Here is a 22,143-nt window from a genome sequence, read left to right on the forward strand (position 1 = left end):
CATCCCCCTTCCCATGACTGGGAGTGACCCCTGCCCAGCTTAGTCAGTTTTACGAAGCGATGCACGCCATCTTTGGGCTGCCCGACTCTGCCGGCACACCTTCGGGCCCGCAGCACTGGCAGCTTGGGCCTTAGCGCCACAGGGTCCCCTTGGATCCAGGCCTGGATCCAGATTGGAGTTGGTTGGTCAACCTCGTTACGCCTCCCCCGGCGATGATTCCACTGGCACCACATCCGCAACCGGTGTTGGCTGTGTCCGCAGCAGACATCGACCCTGGCCTCCACCTCGAAGAAGACACGGAGTAGGACCGGCGTCGACCGATGCCGGATCCGGCGCCAATGTTTTTTTTTGTGCCCCTATTCTAACCTGGCTCTTGGAGACCAGTTAGCCAGCCAGAGGAGGGTGAGGAGGACTGGGAGGCATCTGGGGACCCTTTCACCGACCAGTTGGTTTATGAATAGGACTGGAGAGAGGAACTGGGGGAAGCTAGTGGTCTGGATACCTCACCAGACCTTGGCATGTTGTCTCCTCCTACCGTGGCTTCAGTGGAGGGAGCGTCATACGCAGTGGTGTTGCGTAGGGTGGCCGAGGCTCACCAACTCAAGCTACCTATGGTGGCAGTCAGGACTAACCTCCTGACAGAGGTGCTTCAACCGGCAGCGAGCTCTTTGGAGCCCCTGCTGCTGTTTAATGAAGCCTTCACAGATACTTTTGGGCACCTGGTCCAGCCTCAACACAGGGGCTCCTGTGGAAAGGATGATTGCTTGATGCCACCAACCGGCCCCGGGCGACCCCACTTTCCTCTCCCAATACCCACCCCTGAGAGCTTGGTGGTCCAAGCCTCCACCTCCAAAGGCGCATCCCCTAATGCACCACCCGATAGGGAATCCAAAAAGCTGGACCACCATTGGAAGAAAATGGTTTCTTCCTCCAGCTTGGGACTGCGGTCGTTAAACACTGCATGTCTGTTGGACAGTTACACCCACTCTGTGTGGGATACGGTAGCGCAGGTGCTACTCCAGTGCCTGGAGGCGGCCCGGGCCGTGCTCTCCTGTGCAGTTGCCGAGGGTAGAGATGCAGTGAAGTTTACCATCCGCTGTGGGCTGGTTACCACTTACTCACTAGGAAGGATGATTTCTACATCAGTAGCCCTTCGACACTTCGCCTGGTTGCAGCAGACTGGTTTTACCGGGGATGTCCAATCCACCCTTATGGACATGCCCTTTGATGGCCGTTGCCTATTTGGCAACAAGGCAGATAAAGCGCTGGAACGCTTTAAGGACTCTTGGGCTACAGCCAGGTCTTAGGGCCTCTCCACCACCCGCTCTGCACAGTCTGCCTTTTGCCCCTTTCGTGGCTACAGAAGGGGTGCCCCGCCACATCACACCCAGAGCCACAGACCGGCGCAAGCTGTTCAGCCTCTGCACGGCTGAAGACGTGGGAACCAGTGCCGGGGTTCTAGGGGCCAGTGGGCAGGCCAGTCCACTACAGCCCCCTCTGCAGCAGCCTACAAACCCTCCTAGTCTGACCTTTAGGGCCACCAAACGCCAGTGGGCGGCAGGATTCACCATCACCTCCCCCACTGGTGCACCATCACATTGGACAGGTGGGTTTTGCAAATAGTCCGAAGGGGCTACTCCCTCCCCTCCGAGACTACCCCTCCCTCCATGCCACCTCAGTACCATCGCATGTCGGAGGATGATCTGTCCCTTCTCCAACAGGAAGTTTTGGCACTCTTGGCCAAGGGAGCCATTGAGCACGTTCCTGCCCCAGAAGTAGGTTGTGGTTGCTATTCCCACTACTTTCTGGTGCCCAAGAAGGACAAAGGCCTGCATCCTATCTTGGATCTCAGGAACATTAACTGCTTCCTCCGGAAGGAGAAGTTCAAAATGTTGATGCTCGCTTAAGTCTCGTCTGCCCTCGACCCTGGAGACTGGATGGTAGCGTTGGACTTGCAGGACGCTTACTTTTACATCCCTGTCCTGCCGGCCCACCGGCGTTACCTGCAGTTCACGGCAGGCCACGAGCACTTTCAGTTTACCGTGCTCCCCTTTGGCCTTGCCAGCGCCCATCGGGTGTTCACGAAAGTGATGGCTGTGGTCACAGCTCATCTGCCAGATCAGGTGTTCCAGTCTTCCCCTACCTCGACGACTAGCTGTTGAAGGTGGTCTTGCACCAGGCTGTCGTCTCCCACCCCCAGACTATGGCCGACCGCCTGCATTCGCTGGGGTTCTCCATCAACATGCCGAAGTCACACCTGACCCCCTCTCAGAAGCTCCTCTTCATTGGAGTGGGTCTGGACACAACGCTGTTTAGGGTTTATCCTCCCGAACAGCAAGTCTGGGATATTCGGGCTATGATTCCGATCTTTCAGCCTCTATCCCGGGTTTTGGTCAGGATGACCCTCAGGCTGCTGGGTCTGATGGCCTCCTGCATCCTGCTGGTGGAGCATGCTAGATGGCATCCATTATCTCCTGAGGCTTGAGCCGGGAGAAGGTATTTTTGCACTGCTTGTTTTGCACATATTCATGTCTCCTTGATAGGACTGCCCTGAAGGTTCGTTTTTAGCTTTGATGTTTTATTTTCATTGCTGTTTTTAATCATAACTATTGCTGCTAGCTGAATATGTTTAGTTGTTTTTAAATATAATTCAACGTTTGGGGGACTCTTTTTATAACTTACCGAAGTCCTGTGAAGCGCCGGTGCTCAGCTCGATACCGGATCACTCCTGGGTTATTCACTGTGGCTGTTGCCTGCATCCGGGTTGGGTGAGGGAGTTGAACTGCCATTTTGGGAGGCAGGTTAGCGAGCCAGTCTTTCTGCTCGGGTTGCCTTGAAATGTACTTGCAGCGGCGGCCGTGCAGAGGACGTGCGCAGCGGGCACGCCTAAGGCTAGCCCGTCTGCGCCTGTCCACGCTCGGACCGCGCTCAGCGTCAGCCCCTATGCTCCGCTCAAACCAGGATCGCCTTGTGTGCAAACCTACACCAAAGAACAATTACTTATGGTAAGATCCACGCTGACATCTTCTGTTTGTCTGTGCCTTAGGTGTGATTTATGTTATTTCACACCCGAGACTACATGCACAAATTGTAATTGTACCATACCCAAAATCCTCAACCAAAGCATCAGCCCCTCTATCTTTAAGAGGGTGATCAACACAGCTCCAGAGAATGTAGTTGTTAACTGCATTTTATTAAACGCTAGATCCTTAGTTAAACACAGCACAGAATGTGCTGACTTGATGGTGGAAAAAGGCATTAAAATTGCCTTTATTACGGAAACTTGGACGGATGAAGCATCTGGGCCTGAAATTGTTAAAGCAACCCCTCTGGGATATCATACTATGAGTAGATCAGCTAGAAAAGGTGGGGGTTTAGCAATAATCTTTTATAATTCTTTGAGGACAGGTTTCTGTCCGGTGGGAAATTCTTCTTGTGAGGCGCTTTCGTTTAGCCTCGCCCTGTGGGACCATTACACTTTCAAGGGTATTTTACTTTACAGACCCCCTGGGCTTAGAAATATTTTTCTTGGATCGATTGGGAATATGCTTGAAGCGGGCTTATGCCTCAATTCCTTTACGATCCTAGGTGATTATAATTTCCATCTTGAGGCATTGGAGGATCCCGATACTAGGACTCTCGTGGAAACAATGAAGAGCAGGGATCTGACCCAAAGAGTGATTAAGCCTACTCACTTAGCAGGCCACACGTTGGATGGCATTTTCTCTAATGATCCTCAGTTGATATTTTCAGGTGTGCTTCCTCTTACATGGACTGATCATTACGCGGTGTGTTTTGAACTCACCTGTCCAAATTATAGGTTCAACAGGGAGGACTCCAAGAGACAATACGAGAGTAGATCTTGGAATAAAATTAAGGGTTAAGATCTAGAGGTAGAATTGGAAGCAACGTTGCACACGCTTCCTACGGGGGCAGAGGAGGCAACATCCTTTTATACAAATTGGTTAGCAGCAGCCTGTGAGAAATTAGCCCCCAAAAAACTGTGTACTCCTAAAAGATTGCATCCTACAGCCCCCTGGTACACTGAAGAACTGAAAACCCAGAAACGTATCTGTAAATCTCTAGAACGCAGTTGGAGAACGAAATATGAGGAGGCAGACAGAAGAAGATGCAAACAGAGTTTGGCATTATACAAGGGTTTAATTTTTAATGCCAAGAAATGTTTTTTCACTAATAAAATTGTTCAAGCAATAAACTTGGCCAAAGAAATATTTCAAACAGTATCTGAGCTGATCTCCCCTCGCACTGACAAAATTGAATCTAGTTAGGAACTCTGCCAGGATATCGCGAGTTTTTTCCTGAACAAGGTGGCGGTTATTTTCTCCGCGTTCAATTGTAGTAATATAGATTATATTCCCCGTCAGGAGGGAGTAGAATTTTTAAAGGATTCCCCCCAGGTTTTTAATAAATTTTATGATATTTCCTCAACTGACACTATTAAACTCCTTTTGACAGTGAGATCTGGCTCGCCTTTTGACCCATGTCCGGTCGCAGTAGTTAAGTCTGCCCCAAACCCGGAAGCTCAAGTCCTCACACCTCTTTTTAACATCATTTTTGACTCGGGGCTCTTCCCAAAAATATGGAAAATGGCTTCAGTGTTACCATTACTAAAAAAGGCGAATCTTGACTGTAAGGACCCTAACAACTTTCGCCCGATTTCTCGCCTTCCTTTTCCAACTAAAATGCTGGAGAAGGAAATGAATAGGCAATTAAGTGCCTTTCTGCGGGATAACAAAGTGCTGGACCCCACGCAATACGGTTTTAGAGAGGGTCACAGCACGGAGTCAGCACTTATAAAATCAACAGAAGAGATCAGGGAGGCCTTAGATGGGGGAGGGAAGGCTGCCTTGGTTTTACTGGACTGGTCGGCAGCTTTCGATACGGTCCACCATGGCTTATTGATGGACCGTCTGTCAGATTGTGGTATTCAAGGGAAAGCCTGGCTGCTTTTAAAGTCCTTTTTATCAGATCGCTCACAGACCGTAGCATTGGCCAATTTTCACTCTAAGCCTTTCTGCTTGCCTTGTGGAGTGCCTCAGGGGTCGTCTCTTAGTCCCCTTCTTTTTAATGTTTACGGTTCCTCTCTTGGCTCACTGATTAGTTCATTTGGTTTTAAACTAACCTCCTATGCCGATGATACACAGATTGTTATGTCACTATAGCCAGGTCAGGATTTGGAAGCTGGAAAACAATTCCATGATTGCATGGAAGCGGTGGGAATGTGGAGGTCTCGCAACTGCCTTAAATTAAATGCAGGTAAAACAGAGGTCCTCCTGTTTGGGAATGATGTAAACTTCTGGACTCCTAATTTATGGCCTACAACCCTCGGTTCTCTTCCCACACCGTCTAAAAAGAACATAAAAAAAACTTAGGAATCTTGATAGATGCCAAGCTTAATTTTAGTTACCAGATTAACTCGATCTCATCGGCAACCTTTTTTATCAAAAAGATCCGCCCTTTCTTACCGGCTGAGAGTCAACGTACAGTTGTTACTTCTCTCGTGATGGCCAAGATTGATTATTGTAATGGTCTATATTTGAGCCTACAGGAATGCCATATGAATAGACTGCAAACACTTCAAAATGCGGCAGCTAGGCTACTGTCAGGTACAGCTAAGTTTGCGCCTATTTCCAAAGAAATTAGCAAACTGCACTGGCTTCCTGTGAGGAAGCTGGCCTGTTTTAAAGCCCTTTGTATTGTGTTTAAGGGCTTCAGGGCATGGGCCTGGAGTTCCTGAAACAAAACATCCAATGGTATCATCCCAAAAGGACGTTACGGTCAATGGAAGCCAGGTTGGCAATAGTACCACAGATAAGGAAGGCTTCCTGGGGCGGAAGAAGCCACCAAGGCATGGAACGCCCTTCCACCCTATCTTAGAATGTGCCCTGACCTTCTGGCCTTCAGGAAGAGCTTGAAGAACTGGTTGTTTAATAGGTAGTGTGAAAGCTTCTGTCCCCTCCTTTAGGAATAATGGGTAGCGCCAGGACACCCTTGGGTAATCGCGCGCTTTATAAATCCCCATAACATATGCAGGCTCTGCAGAGGGACCGGACGTTCCAGTGGCCACAACATCAGGGGAATCTGTCGATTGCGTCCAGATCTTGGAGGGCACTGCACACCAATTGCAGTGGTGGCTCACGAACTAGGATTGGGTCGGCGGCAGATCCCTCTCCCTTCCCCAACCAGAATTCACAGTGGCGACCGATGCATCACTTCTGGGATGGGGCGGCCACATGGGGGAGGTGGAGATCAGATGTCTCCGGCGGAGTCCAGGCTCCACATCAACCTTCTGGAGCTTTGGGCGATTCGTCTTGCACTCAAAGCATTCCTTAACTCTGTCCGGGGAAGAATTGGTGCAGGTGTTCACAGACAACACCACCGCCATGTTGTACTGCAACAAACAAGGTGGGGTGGGGTCGTGGACCCTATGTCAGGAGGCCCTCCAACCTCTGGACATGGCTGGAACATTAGGGCATATCCCTGGTGGTTCAACACCTGGCAGGTTCCCTGAACGCCAGGGCAGACGAACTCAGTCGCAGGTGCATGATGGATCACAAATGGAGTCTTCACTCGGAGGTGGTGCAAGGTCTCTTTCAGCAGAGGGGAGAGCCTTGGTTAGATCTATTCACCACCGAAGAGAACACGCAATGTCAGCAATTCTGCGCAGTGGAATTTCCAAGGCGGCACTCGCTAGGTGACGCTTTTTGTCGCAAGTGGGGTTGCGGTCTTCTATACGCCTTTCCGCCTATACCACTTCTGCTCAGAGTGCTGAAGAAGATCAAGCACGACCGGGCCCAAGTCATTCTTGTGGCTCCGGATTGGGCACGAAGAGTCTGGTATCCTGAGCTGGCCAACATGGCCATCGATCCTCCGGTCAGACTGCCTCTTAGGGAGGATCTTCTGTCGCAGCAGCAGGGGACAGTCCTCCACCCAAACCTGTTCAGCCTCCACTTTCCTGCGTGGAGATTGAGCGGCGGCAGTAGTTGACGTCATTTGACCTGCCTCCCGAAGTCTGCGATATTATCTTGGCAGCCAGGCGTCCATCCACTAAGACGGTATACGCCTGCAGATGGAACAAATTTGTGGCATGGTGCACAGCAAAGGTTGTGGATCCCCTTTTCGCCCCTCTTTCTGAGGTTCTCTTGTTCCTCGTTTCTTTGGCCCAGCAGGGCTTTGCTCTGGGCACTCTAAAGGGCTACCTCTCGGCCCTTTCAGCCTGCCTTAGGCTTCCTGATCAGCCTTCTCTTTTCAAGTCCCCTGTTGTAAATAGATTCCTTAAGAGCATTACTCATCTTTTTCCTCCTGTTCCCTTCATAATGGCAAAGTGGGAGTTCAAATTGGTTCTTACCTACCTCATATGCGCTCCCTTTGAGCCGCTACATAACTGTCCTCTCAGACTTCTCACTTTGAAAACTGCCTTTCTGGTGGCCATCACCTCTGCACGCAGGGTGAGTGAGCTCCAAGCTCTTTCTTCCAAGCCTCCCTTTCTGGCTGTCCATCCGGACAACGTCGTCCTTAGAACTAGACCGTCCTTTCTTACCAAAGTGGTTAGTTCTTTCCACATTGGACAAACCATCACTTTGCCTACCTTCTTTCCGCCTCCTTCAAAAGAGGAAGAGTGGCTCCACCGTCTGGATCCAAAACGTGTGCTTTCCTTCTACTTGGATCGCACCAAACAATTCCGGGTGGACGACCAGCTCTTTGTTGGTTATGTGGGCGCTAAGAAAGGTTGAACCGTGCACAAACGGACCATCTCCAGGTGGGTCGTTCTGCACATCAAAGCTTGCTATTCTTTGGTAACGAAGGAGCTTCCAGTGAAACTGCACGTCCATTCCACTAGGTCGAAGGCAGCCACCACTGCTTTGGGACAGGGTGTCCCCCTTAATGACATCTGTCAGGCAGCTATGTGGGCATCGCTGCACATGTTCACCAAACACTACTGCCTGAACAGCCAAGTCCGGAGAGACGGCTTCTTTGGCCGTTCTGTTCTCCAGGACTTTCTGGTGTGAACTTAGTTCGCAGACCCACCTCCAGTGTTGGTATTGCTGGGGTATCTATTCTAAGGTAAGGAATCTATAACTAATGGTTTCTTTCAGATGAACTAGTTACTTACCTTCGGTAACGATATATCTGTAAGAAACATAGGTTAGTTATAGATTCCTCACCGATTCACCGATCCGCCCCGTTCTGATAACTGACTTCTAGGGTTAAGGACTTCCTTTCAGGGCCCTAGTTTTGTGCACCAGTGGTCAGTGTCTTCTGGCATGGAAAGTCGTGTACAGAAGTGATATCAGCGCGTGAGGGCGGCGTCTATGTAGCTACCGTGACGTCATCCCAGCAATCACAATGCCGGCGACTAATGCAGAGTCGACCGACGCCACCTTCCGACGTGCAGGGGTACTGCTGATTAAAAACTTTCCGGATTCAGTCTGATGCCTGGGGGTAATTCTAAGGTAAGCAATCTATAACTAACTTATGTTTCTTACAGATATATCATTACCAAAGGTAAGTAATTTGTCCTTCCGTATCACTGGTTGTTGTGTATTATATTGTAGTCCTTCCTTTTTGCACCCCTTCTTTTCAATTTAGCATTTCCAGATTATCCAAATAAGGTATGTAGCTCTTTAAACTCAATAGTTAATCATCTATTTGACAGAGGTTACCTTTCATTCCTCTAACCAGAAAACTTTACAAGGTCCAATAACTTTTTTTGTTTTCAAGATATATAGATCATTTATTTCCCTTTTTAATCACTAAACTCCAACTGTTTTACCTACATACGTTCCCAGGTTAAAAAAATGTAAATAGTGTGCAGCAAATTAAAAGCAATATAGTAAAAATAAAGTTAAAAAAGGTCATGTATACCTGCACGTGAGGTGGTCTCCATTTATGCACGACAGTCATAGCAATCCTCAGATTCGCATTTTAGAATTCTTGTCACTACTAAAGATTAACCTGGTCCCTCTACACCTACCGCATATCCTACATTTCCTTGCTTTCCTTCGTACCAATAATGGTGGAAGAACTACTGCAGGCAGAGAAGCGGACCACACACTATGTTTAATAAACACTGCCACTAACCCTCGATGTAAGGAATTCTAACTTCAGACACCAAGACTAGGACTCCTGGGTTCATTTAGAACATTTTGTGCACACAATAGTCATGGCTTTGCACGACAGCCTGTGAGTATGTCTTCGCATCGTACGAAAGGAGCAGTGCTATGGGATTGCAGGCACAACTCTATACCACCAACACTGATTTTCCCCCAAGAGATTAGAGTAACTGAAGTCCCAGCAGGCGACTTTTCCGGGTTAGTCTGATAGAAAATATTCATCAATTTTTTCACAACACAGACACTGCTTTCTATATCATTCACCTCCGTTAAAAAATCCTTCCTCTCTGTGTGAAAAATTGTAAGTCTTCAGGTTACATTCAAGGCTTGCAGACAAAGAACCAGGACACTGGCAGATCGCTCCTGGGGGACTGCAGCACTTAAGTAACAGTGACTGGTGTTCCTTGCTTTTCTACCTAGAAATCTTCAGCCACTCATCCCCCTTACTTCCCACAAGATGCAGGCCTGACATGAAATAAGGAATGGTGGGTGATTGAACTCCTTTTTCTACAAATCACTACCAAATGATAGGTTAGGCGTCCTTTGTATAGCCCTCAAATGCCAAACGGATTAATGGTATTAGGAGAAAAAAGCACAACATGATCAATATTATTAAGGGGAAGACTAAGAGAGAAGAAAATAGCTTAAGAGGGAGCGCTTTCAACAAAGTTGAGGCTAAAACGGAGCAATGTTAGCCACCAGGTGCTTGCACTTCTGAAACTGATGACAATGTTAGGCTGTGATAGCCGAACCTACTGGATAATCACTCCTGGACAAAGGCAAATGAAAGACAATGTATCTGAAGGTGAATCAAAGATATACACTTAAAACAATGTGGTCCTTAATAAGAAGGCCACAAGGTGTTGCAGGGCAGAAAATATTTTGTAGAACCTACAGTCTCTGAAATTGGTACTTAAGCAGTCCCAATTATAAGGAGTTTGGATAGTCTGGTCATGTTTTTATTACAACTCACCTATTGAGGTCAAGGTTCAAAAAGAGTCCTACATACTCTACAATGTGAATGTGCAATGTACAGCTGGACACCATTGAAGAAATCCATAATGATAGGGTAACAGACAAGTCAAATTTGATGCATAGATTAAGCACACCTTGAGCTGGATATTCTAAAGGAGGCCCTAAAGGATAAAGATTTCTGACCATATGAATCTTGGTTTTGCTCATTCAGTCTGATCCAGTGTCTGCTACCACTCACTGACCTCGCAAGCAGAAGCTCGGAAAGATGCATCTTGACTACAATTTACCATCAAGGCAAATGGTCAATTATGACCAATGACTTGCCTTGCAATGTTCTTCCTCTAGTTAAGAGGATGTTGCCTGCCAGTTAGGGGTGGACTATTCCTACTGCTGTAGGACCAAGGCTGATTTATATAAGGTAGGTCATGTGTGTTGTTTAACAGTCATCAGCATAATACAAACTAGCCGTTCATCACCACCAATTTTTGAAGCGTGAATATTTCCCCTAACGAGTATTAATTCTGGTCAGTTTTAGTATATTAAATAGTAATGTTGTCAAGTATGCACCCTTGCTTAACACCACACTAGGAATCCACCCTCCTGTATGCTTACTCAACAGGGAGCCATACTCTGACCCTGGTTTTAATGTAAATAAATTGTCAAATTTACGGTCATGAGGTCCAGTAATCATAGCCTCTCCATTATACGCCACAGCAGTTGCCTGTCTGTGGCACTGAATACAGTTTAAAATCTATCAATGTGGAGTGGTCTGGGGAACTTTCTCAGTTAAGCTGATTACACCATATTGGTGAGAGCTAAATAAGTTATATAAAGTAGGACTGCTCTGGCAGAACTTCACCTGGGAAATTGTATTAATTTTTTTTAAAGCAAAATCCAATTTACAGGCAAATGAGAGGATCCAAATTGAATAGCCAAATTAATTAGCATTATTGTGAGGGCTTGCATGCTGTGTTTGATTCTGTATGCGTTGACAAAAGGTCAGAGTAAACGTACAAAAATGCTACCAACCAATTTCAAATCTTAGCAAATCATTTCTGTGCAACACTCCTGCATTAAAATGCAGCAAACAGTACGTTTAGAATAGGTACACGACTTACTGCCTACTAAATTGGCGAGGGAAGAATCCAAGTCGCCTCCCAGGACTTTGCTTGATGCGGATGCATTCATGGACATTGAGACTGGAGACCCTGAAGACTGGCCAGCAGGGGCCATTGGCATGAGAAGATCACCTAGACCATCAAAACCTGGAATATATACAATATTTGTCTCAGAACATTATATTTAAAGCTGTATTTCATGAAAAAGAAAAACAATTGGGTACTTACTTGTTTTACTAAATAAATGAACTTTTTATACCCTCCTAAAGGCCTGAATGTTAAACACATTATCCAATTTTAAGCAATCTTTTTAACTTTCTATTGCAGTGTGAATGTACTCAGATCCTGAGACCTAGTTAAGCACAAGTCTCTGCGAAAAGAGTCCAAAATTCTCCATACAAGGGGGTTAGTTTAGTTCAAACTAAAGTAACCAAAGGTAGCACAACCTTTTTAATCACGATTGTGTACACAAATAAAAAAAAAAATTCTTAGGTCGACACGTAATGTTGATAATTTCTCTTAAGGCATTTTTCACCATCTTAATTATACACTACACTAGAATCGCACTGTCCCAGGTTGTGCCAGATGTTAAAGGGGTGTGCATGTTATCTCTGTGTTCTTCATTAAAAAAAATGCTATTAAAAGAAATTGGACAATTCAGAATAGGCTCAACCATATTTTTTAAGAATATGTAATGTGCAGAGTATTAGGTCACCTATGTGAGCACTGTACACAAAAGAACCCTGGACAAAGGTGATCATTCCCCATAAGTGCCAATTCCAAGAGCAACCGAATAACAGATACATCCCATGCTGTCTGAATAACCTTTAGATATGAACGTAAAACTATTTCTGCAGGAAATAATGCTAATCAGAAATCATATATTAAGGCAATAGCATTAATTTGACCTCAAGATCTGGGGGGGATCTTGACCCAATCTCAAGTTGTGAATCCTATTTGACTTTCAACTGTCCTTCACTTCTCAAATAAGTGCAGTCAGTCAACCAAGTCTTTATTTGTCAGGAGCCATAACAGCACTGCAAAAACATCCACTACATTTAAAACATTTCCACATTAAAATCCAATGTCAGCATTAAAATCCAGAACATTTGATTCTTGATACACTTTTGAGAATAGTTTTCACCAAAGAAATAAAACAAGCCTTTCTTTGATAGCACTAGGAACCAGGACCAATGCCCTTTTAACAATAAAGAGATAGTTAAAAAAGATACACAACTCAATCAAAAGTCATCCATTAAAATTATTTGCTATTAGGGTTCATATATTCTCCTAATGTGAAATGCTAATTTGATATAATTTAATAATGCATAACATGTTTCTAGAGATTCTAAAGACTGTAGAAATGTTAGTCCTTCCTTATGATGTCTTAGGTTTGAATTACGCAAAATCGTGGCCACAAAAGAGCATCTCAGGCCGGAGAACTAAGTATATTAAAGCCACTACTGCATTGCATTGAGGTGTTATCACACACGCAGGGCGGTAAGTTCTGCTTTCATGACCCGGACATGGGCGAAGGCAAATTTAGAGTGCAGCGAGTGCTTTTTAAAAAGAGTTGCTAATAGCGATACATAGGGTTCATAATCCAACCTAAATAAGGCTCTACACTGCATGTTGTTGAAATTTGGGAATATTTGACAATAGTTTTTTTTTGTCTGAGCCTTTTCTAGGTGAACATGCATACAGTGGTCTAAGTAGCGTTCTTTGACGCATAACTGAGGTTCTGGCCCAATTAAACGAGGACTTTTGTACAATTCAAGCAAACCTAGTTTTAAAAAAAATGATTCTTCCAAATACGACAACCATGGGATTTGGTCTGCCTTACCAAGTGACAGACAGTCAGTAATGCATGTTCTAGCTAAGCCGGCCTCAGGTGATCCTCAGACTTTGACCCAGAGTAGTACAGGGACCAAACTAATCAGGTGCAGTCATCAAGAACATTGATGCACAATGACGATGCAAGCCGACCAATGGCTAAAAACCACTATTAGAATAAAAATAATTCAGAGAATTTTTTGTTATTACTTTTATCTAATATACAACCAATTGTAATGCAGTTATTACACCAGAGCAGCCATACAGTTATACAGGCCAAGCAATAGTACAATTTACATCATTCAGTATTAACCTAGATTCATCCCCTCAGTCTCATGATCATCAGTAGTATTAGTTCCTGTGGTGACTCCACAGAGCCATACGAAGGGGGCAATACTGAGTTCATGCTTGTAAGTGTTCCATTTTCCCCAAATCTGTTCCCTCTTCCTGGGACAACCCCTGCATTCGTATGCAGCTTTCTCAGCAATTAAACACCAGTCCATATCTTTCTCCCACTCCTCAAGGGTTGGTGCTATTTGTGGCCCCCAATGTCAAGCCACATTTTGTTTTGCAATTGTCCTCTCCATTGTCACCCAGATTTGGTCTTTAAGACTCAGATCCGTCGCCTCCCATATGTTAAAGAGACACCATTTTGGTGTGGACCCTAGGTCTATCCCACACACTTCCTTCATAGTGCGCATGACGGCCTCCCTTTTAAAACCGTACTTCTGGGCATTCCCATAATATATGGTAAAGGGTACCCTTTTGCCCACATAATCTCCGACACGTAGAGCCAATTTCCCTGCCCCCTATTTTAACTAATGCACCTCTGGAGAGGTAGGATCTATGGAATATTCTTAACTGGATCTGTTGGAGTTTTGATGATATGGCCACTTCTTTAGGGGAAGCAAGGGCCTCTTGCCATTCTTCGTCTCATCTAGTTTCCCCAGGTCCACTTGGCAATGCTCCTGGAGCTGTCGGAGGGGGTCAGGTGAGTTAGTTTTTTTTTGAGGTCTGGGAGATCACTCGCGATCCATAAGGTCGGTTATGAGCCTGTTCTCCAGTGGGGGGGGGCTTCAGGCAGAGTGCTCCCCAGCATGATAGCCACCATTTAGACATGTCTCAATTGTAGTTATCTGAATGTTTTATTGGTGGCCAGATCATATTCCTGCTGTAGGTCTGCAAATGGGATAACCACTCCCCTAGACCACAAAACTCCCACTCATTGAGATTTCTATGAGGTCCCATTTGTCGAAGCAAGGGCATTTACGTAACAAACCTAGACTTTCTGTATATCAGAGTTGTGTAGCCTGGGTCACGCCATTGTGCCATTCCAGCCTCTTGTGTACTAAGTGCCAGAGTCTGATGGTGTGTTCAGTTGGGCCCGTAAGACTGCTGCTCATGAGGTTAGTTTATAATGCTCGTGTGTAGCCCCCTGGGTCCAGGAGGAGGCTGTCCAGTCCATAGGCAAGTTCATTGTGTGCCCGGTGTAACCATTGGTTGATGACCACCAGTTGGCCTGCCCAGTAATTAGCCTGGATATCTTGCATTGTAATTTGCCCGTCATACCCTCTCATCAGATTCAGCCTAGCTATTTGTAGTGGTTTCCCAACTCAGAACAGGGTTCATACCTCATTATCTTGCCCGGAAGTAGGACTTCTAAACTGGGTGTGGTATGTTTTGTAATGTATATAGAGATCGCGGGAGCGCAATCATTTTGAATAATGCTGCGCGTCCTAGTAAGGAGAGCGGTATTGATCTCCAATGCCAGACATCACCCTGTAGTCATGTCAGGGTGGCCTGAAGGTTATGGGTATAGAACAAGTCCGGATTAGTTGTCATAAATATCTCGAGGTAGCCAAAGTCCTCCACCACCAATGCTACCTCACCTTCCACTAATAAGATCGGGGGCGGGCCATGTAATATGTATATTGTGGATTTAGACCAGTTTAAAGCCTAACTGGAGTAGTTGCCAAAATTAGTGAAAATATTTAATATTCTGGCAATGGAGCAGCATGGTGTTGCGACATATAATAAGATATCAGTGTATAAGGGATATCATATCCTCCTACTTCTCAGCCAAATGGAGTGAATCAGTGGGTCACCTCTGACCCAACTTACCAGTGGCTCCAAAAGCAGGGCAAAAAGTAGCAGCGACAGGGGACAGCATTGCTGCGTTCCATGCCTGAGAAGAAATGTTTTTGAGGGTCATCCATTCACTACGACCTGTGCCAGAGGCTCAGTGTATAGGAGTCGAATCCACGCCAAAAACTTGGGGTCGAATGCCATTCACTCTAAGACTGCAAATATGTATGGCCATTCGACGGTGTTAAGTAATGAGATGGGCTGGCATGAGGCGCGCTTCTCCACCGGTTTACCCAGTTTATGAACCACCACATTTGAGGCCAGTCGCTGGTCCTCAGGTAGGCAACCCGCCTGTCTACTCTCCAGGTTCATTTTGAGTAAGTGGGTTGCCAAATGGGAAGCAGTTAGCTTGTAGAGTTCTATCGGAAGGCCGTTCAGCCCCATTATCTTCCCCAATTGAATGCTATGAATACTAGAGACTATTTCCTCTGCAGTGGGGTCACTCTCCAGGGATGCCGAATCCTCAGGGGAAAGTGTGGGAAACAAGAGATCTGTCATTAGGTCCTTAGAGACTTTAGCTGTGGCCATGGAGGTGGGGGGGGATACAGGTGCACATAGTCAGCCGCAAATGCCTCAGCGATATCCTGTGGCTCTCTCAAAGTCTCACCCGTCTCCGTGGAAACCATGGGGACCCACTTGCTCACACTTTTACGCCTCTCAAGCCAAGCCAACAATTAGCCGGTTTTACCTCCAATTCGTAGAATTTTATATTGTGTCGCCAATTGTTTGGCCCTTACCGCCTCCAAAGCAAGGTCTCTATATACCTGTTTTGTGAGGTTTGGGGAGTGTCTAGAGGTTTCAGTGCTGTCACTAATCAGCTTAGTTTCCATGTCTGAAATAGCCTCTTCCAATGCCTCTATTGCCGCTCTCTTATCTTTTTTGTACCCCACCATGAGGGAGAGCCCTGCCCCCATATCACTGTTTTGAAGGCTTCCCACAGAACCTGTGAGAAGCCAACCGATGTCCAGATTTCCTTGAAGTAGGATTCCATGGCTCGCACCAGCCCATCCAATATTTGTGGAACTTTTTTTTTTTTTTTTTTTTTTTTTTTAAGTACCAGGTGTGGGATGATATGGATCTTCTGGCGCACTGTGTCCATGCAGCATAGCAGGCCCATGGGCAAAGGAGAGTGATACAAGATTCCTTTCACTGGATGGTGCACATCTCTGAAATTAGAAACTTGTTCGGCCAGAGTAAGGATAAAATCTATTCATGAGTGACTATTATGTGCTACTGAGTAAAATGTGTATTACTGAGCTTGTGAGTTTCGAGTACACCAAACGTCTGCGAGTTCTAGGGCCATCAGGAAATCCACTGAATGAGAATGACTAATCTACTGAATGAGAATGACTGTATGGAAGATACCTCAGGGTGTTACATAAGGTCATATTTAGATCTCCCCCTTCTAGGAGCTCTCCTTCTGGTAAATCTAGTAGGAACTTACTCAGGTCCGGAATGGTAATATTATGCAACGCTGGCAGCATATAAACCGATACAATATTTACTGTCTTCCCTTCCCACATACCAGTAATTGACACGTGCCCTATTCATCTATAAAGGACCGTTCAACCGTAATGGGAAACTTATTCTGTAAAAGAATTCCCACTTCCCTTGACCCGGTGGTGAAGCCTGAGTGTGCCACCAGCTTGTAGCCCCATCTGTCCAGTGCCTGGCAGGAGTTTCCCCACTAAGTGTTCTTTCTGTAAGAGGGCCACATTTGGCAAGTGTTTCATGTCTTGTAGTATCAGCCCCCAATTCAATTCATTTCCCAGGCCATTAATGTTTCACGAAAGCAATCGCACAATGGGGTTGTTCACAGAGTCAGCCATGTCTTAGCAACAGGGTGTGTGCCTGCCCCCCTCCCCATGTAATGCACCTCTGTAGGTGGGCCCTGGAGATGATATCTAACTGCTGCTTCAAGGCACTGCTGCGTATTGTGTACGACTGTGGTTGCTTCGTTTCCTTGTGAGGTGAACCGGCGATCAAGTATGGCGGCTATAACTAAATAACTGTCCGCTCTAACTTAATAAGGCCCACCCCCCCACTCGCTGGAGGGCAGATTTAGAACTACCTGCCTCCCCAACTCTGCAGACCACCTGCCGTCCCTTCCCAACTTAAACTCCGGAGACAAAGGCCCAGTCATACCACCCACGACCCTTCCATCATCCAAATAGTAAATCATAAATGGTACCAATAATATGTGAATCATCAAAACAGTCATTAGTGATCTTGATAGTTCCCTTCATGGACTAAGTCCATGTACAGTTGAATGCTGCAAGCGTGAGTTCAGTGTGTCAGCTGGCTTTCAAGTTTTATGAAAATGTCTCTTAAGGGTCTTCAACCAGCACCATGTCCTTACGCTTAGCCATATGCTTATCCTTCAGGATCGGACTTTGAGGTCGGTACATTATCAGCTGGGTCCCTCTTATCAGGGTCAGTGCCTTTTGTGGTTGACAATGGTCCTTGGTGGTTTCCTTGTTCACTTGTCGCCTCTCGTGTTGGGAATAGAGCCTCCTTCTAGTCGCCATACATTCAGCCAGCCCCATACTTCTTTACCCCTTGAGAAGAACCAGACTTTCCCTTCTGCCTCTACTCATAGCTTAGCTGGAAAAAGCATAACGTACTTCATCTCTTCCTCTCTCAGGGCCTATTTGGCTTCCAGGGAACTTCACCTCTGGTTTTTAACTTTTATTGTGAAGTCTGGAAAGGAAGTAATTGCACTATTTTCATAGAGCATCAGGGGGGGGGGGCACTACAGGCCGCCTGTAGTATAACGTCCAAATCTCGAAAGTTAAAGATGCAGGCTAGGATTGGTCAATGGGGAACCCCTGGCCTCGGATGCCCACCCGGTACCCGGTGTGCCCCTTTCACAGAAAAATATTTTGAAAGGCCACGAGGTTGTAGGTACTTTAGGACAAGGTCCTCTACGAATAGATCCGTTGCCAGCCCCTCCACCCATTCAGGGATACCAACCATTCTCACATTATTGCATCTGGATCTACCCTCATAATCAGAGTTTGGCCTCAAGTGTCTTACTTGTGGTGTGGAGTTCACAGACTTGATGTGTGAGTACTTCAGTGCCTGTCTGTAGATTCACAGTCGTCTTCTCTACTTCTTTGACTCTAGTGCTCATATTTCTGAGATCTGCCCCGACAAGTGAGATCTCTGTGGTTACTGAGACTATTTGCATTTCGAGCGAAGAGTGTACTCTGTTTAGGGCTGTCATTATGTCCTGCAGAGTGAGGTTGTCTTTAGTGGAGGATGTTTGGGTGTGAGGCGAAGGGGATTTTGGGAGCACTCTAACTTCTTGGCTCTTGTGCCAGACAAAGCTATCCAGTTTGGTTTGGCGGGAGCCACACACTCCCTTCCCACCCATCACTGTATGTAGTGTGAAGCAAAGCGGTGGGGCATTCCAACAATTGCCAGAAACTCACCTGTGCATTCACCACCGCCTGCCTGTGGATGTATTACTGCTCCACACAGCCTGCTGGTTTTCTACCGGTGAGGTTAGCTGGTTAACCACCTTCACCTGGGCACTAGCACTCCAGGTGTGCACCAGGCTCTCACCTCATAAGAACCATGCCTCTATATTTGGGGGAGGAGGGTTTTGTCTGCTTCTCGCCCCCAGTGTAGTTTGCTTGAGCAGCTCATGCAGGACACTACCATACGGCTTTCTGGAAAGAGCCAGTTGGCTTCTGGTATGTCGACATGGAGTCTTTCATTAACTTAATTTATTAATGTCTATTTGTGCAACTCTGTGGCTTTTCCTGACATCAGTAGTAGTTTCCTTGGTATGCTATGCAGGCAGTCCCTGTGGCATTTGTAGTTTCTTCCTCCCCTGTTTACGCCCCACTTGGCGGTTGGAAGCGGGCCTATCGAGCCAGGCCTGCATCTGCAGGTGGTATGAAGCATGGTGTTGTGGGCCGCATCGGGGAGATGCCGGACTGCGGCTTTGCGCTGTAGAGGGCCCTCATGCTCAGGTTTCAGTACCACCAGCCCCCTTCATTCGTCGGTTACCCTCCAACACCTTCTAAGGCTCTCCCTCTGGCCGCACGGACCACACGGGCTGGTATCATCTGGTTCACTGCCTGCAGCTCTCCCACACCTCTGCGGCAGCAGCTCCTCACTGTTCTCGCTACGCCGCTGAGTACTCTGGTGAATCGGAAGCAATCTATAAACCTCCTTTTTTGTCAGGCACGTTCCTGTCCACCGGGACCAGGTCTCACTGCTTGCCGCGTATGTTGGGGCACATTGTTCTGGCTCTGCCACTTGGGGGTCTTTACAGGTCTTTCACGCCGCAGACTTCGGTGCACTGTCTGCGGGAGTACACGTCACTCTAGCTCCTGGATGTAATATGAAGACAGGCCTCTCCCCGTTTCTCATACGGTTGGTGTCATCGAACCCTCCGACATTGCCAGATGGCTCCGGTAGGTTACTGGCATCAGTGACCATCTGTATGGTGGTACCATCCTCAGATTATATGCCGGATTTACTGGGATATAGGCCTTGGGTTATGGGAGCCTTCTCAGTTGCGGGCCATCTTGCTTGGCTGTCCGATTAACAGAATTCTTCAGTGTCATGAAGGAGAGGCACCCATGCGCTTTACATTAGCAATTTTGAGATGTCCTGGCTACATTCATGCAATAATATGGACATGGAAACTGCAACTATAGACTAAAAAACTGTGGGGAATACACAATCCAGATACCACACTGTGCTCAACTGGAAGACATTAGAGGAGGTGAAGTAGAAAATTAAAATCACAATTTAGGGAATACTATATAATAGTAGGGGGCAATGCCTAGAATACCAAGAGAAGCTCAGCCCCCATTAGAAGCCTAGCCACCTTCTCATATTCTGCAAGTACAGGAAAATCAAAACGCTGGAGTTCAAAAGGAAGAAGCATTGAGGGAAATATGTCAAGTTACAGGGATGCAACGTTGGAAAATCCTGAGGTGACTGGTGGCCAACTAATCACCCTTTAAGGAGAGACTAAAATCAATTGGTCTTGTGCACCAGCGTTGCTCCGGGATGAACCAATAAGGATCAGCTATCTAAAAGAATTAGGACCCCACCAAATAGTCCATCAGGGGCAATCTCCCTTCCTCCTGCTGGGATTACACCTGACACACTATTATATATATTCCCCTTCCAATATTACTGGCTGGGGATCACAGTAGCATAATCTACTAAAGTGAGTGTCATCACGCATGCTTGGGGTAAATTCTTGTCACTGAACAGGATATGCTAGACCTAGCACGATGAACTAGTGACATGGTACTCTATAAAACACAGGGCAAATCAAGGAGTTTGATTAAGGCAGGTGATAATAGATCAGGTACACCTGTTCTCTCTTGGTAATCCGCCCTGGGAATTCAACTATTAATAAAATGCACAGGCAAACTGGGGGAATTGAAAGCTTGTATGGATATGCATTGCAGTATTCATTGCATTAGCTCCATCAACTATGCTCTCAATATTGACAAAGTAGCGGCAAAACTGTCAAAACAATTGTTTAGGAATACGTAATGCAGAAAAGTTACAGACTAAATACAGGAGTAAAAATTAGACATGTTAAAACCTTGCTTTTAATTACTTTTCAACACCAGGACACTTTGCATCTAGATCACCGCCTATGTAGATTTCATAGTGACTCAATTTAGTAAAAACATGTTGCCTGTGTTTTTAGTACTTGAACTCTACTTTTCCCGCGAGGCTGAAAGATCAAGCCCATAAATAGCAATACATTGTAGGAAAATACTGAACATATGATAGAAAACTATGAATATTGAGACTGGAGTCAAATAGGAGTTAAGTTCTGATGTTTGATTGAAAAGGACAAAAACTGCAAGTGTTGCTAGGGAAGCCTTGGTGACGCTTCAGAAATCTATTGCCTACTTAAGAATATGTAAATGGGGACTAGAAGCTCTGACTAAACATTGGAACAAGTCAATTAAAATAGCACAAAAAACCTGCAAGGAAAGATAGTCAACCTTATCCATTTTAGGGTATTACTGATCAATTGCGGGACGTGGTTCAAATTAGGAGGAACAGTCCTGCCAAGAACCACGCATTAGGCGTTAGACTAATGCATTTCAGTGTGGTGCTCTGCAGCACCGCACTGAAATGCATTGTCAAACATATGATGCATTCTGTATTGTGTCTTAGCTGAAGCCTGTCTAAAACTATTACGGAGTGTGAGGCAGCTAGGTGCGTACCGCCAGTGGCCTGCACCCGTTGCTCCCGTAGGCCTGTGGTGATTGCAGCAGAGTTAAGGGTTGCTACCAGGCTGACTGTGCTGCTACAATGTATCCTATTCTGATGCCCGTGGTACCGCTGAGGCAGGACGTAATGCAAAGTCTGGCCATGGCGCCGCGGGGGAGGAGGGGTTACGTCACCTTCGGTCCTGTTGACAGAGCAGGAAGTTTGTAAAGAAAGCAGCTGGCAACTGGTTTGCTGGCCTCGCAGCGCTGCCTGCTGCTCGCACTGGCCTGCCAACGCTGCTCCTGTAACTATGGCCGCCACCCGCAGCAAATTGAATTATGGCCATGCCGAGCCTGGGAGAGAGGAAATCACGGAGTCAACAACTGACCTGGTTGTGCAGTGCCCGCCAGGACGGACTATGTTTGTGTGCTGATTGGTTTTAAGACTGGGCATGAGGTGGGCGACAAACCGAAATGATTGCCGCTCGGGGGTGTCAGTGGCTCGTGACCTGAAGAGCCTGAGGCTGCTGCCTTGCAGGCGATAGGCTGTGGGGCTCTGGCAGGCGGTGTAGAGGCAGAAGGTAATAGGCAGCAGCCATCGCCAGTTCTAGCCCTAGTCTGCCGAAACTACAGGCTTCAGCTTACAACTACAGTGTATACAGGTAAGACTGCAAAGACTCATTGCAGCAGTTTTCTATTAAGACTGATGCACCTGCTACTTGTGCCGGCTCGGTG

The 22,143-nt window shown here is 46.5% G+C and overlaps 1 protein-coding gene across 5 annotated transcripts in view; it reads right to left on the bottom strand.

Moving 5' to 3' along the window:
- Positions 1-22,143, bottom strand: part of SNAP91 (synaptosome associated protein 91) — a 667,800-nt gene that overhangs the window by 88,248 nt on the left and 557,409 nt on the right. For all 5 annotated transcript variants that reach the window (XM_085611031.1, XM_085611030.1, XM_085611029.1 and 2 more), the window contains one exon: positions 11,228-11,374. In XM_085611031.1, the coding sequence (XP_085467157.1) occupies positions 11,228-11,374 (147 nt within the window). The remainder of the gene's footprint in view (positions 1-11,227; positions 11,375-22,143) is intronic.

Source organism: Triturus cristatus, chromosome 6, assembly GCF_964204655.1.
Source record: "Triturus cristatus chromosome 6, aTriCri1.1, whole genome shotgun sequence".
Lineage (NCBI taxonomy): Eukaryota > Metazoa > Chordata > Amphibia > Caudata > Salamandridae > Triturus > Triturus cristatus.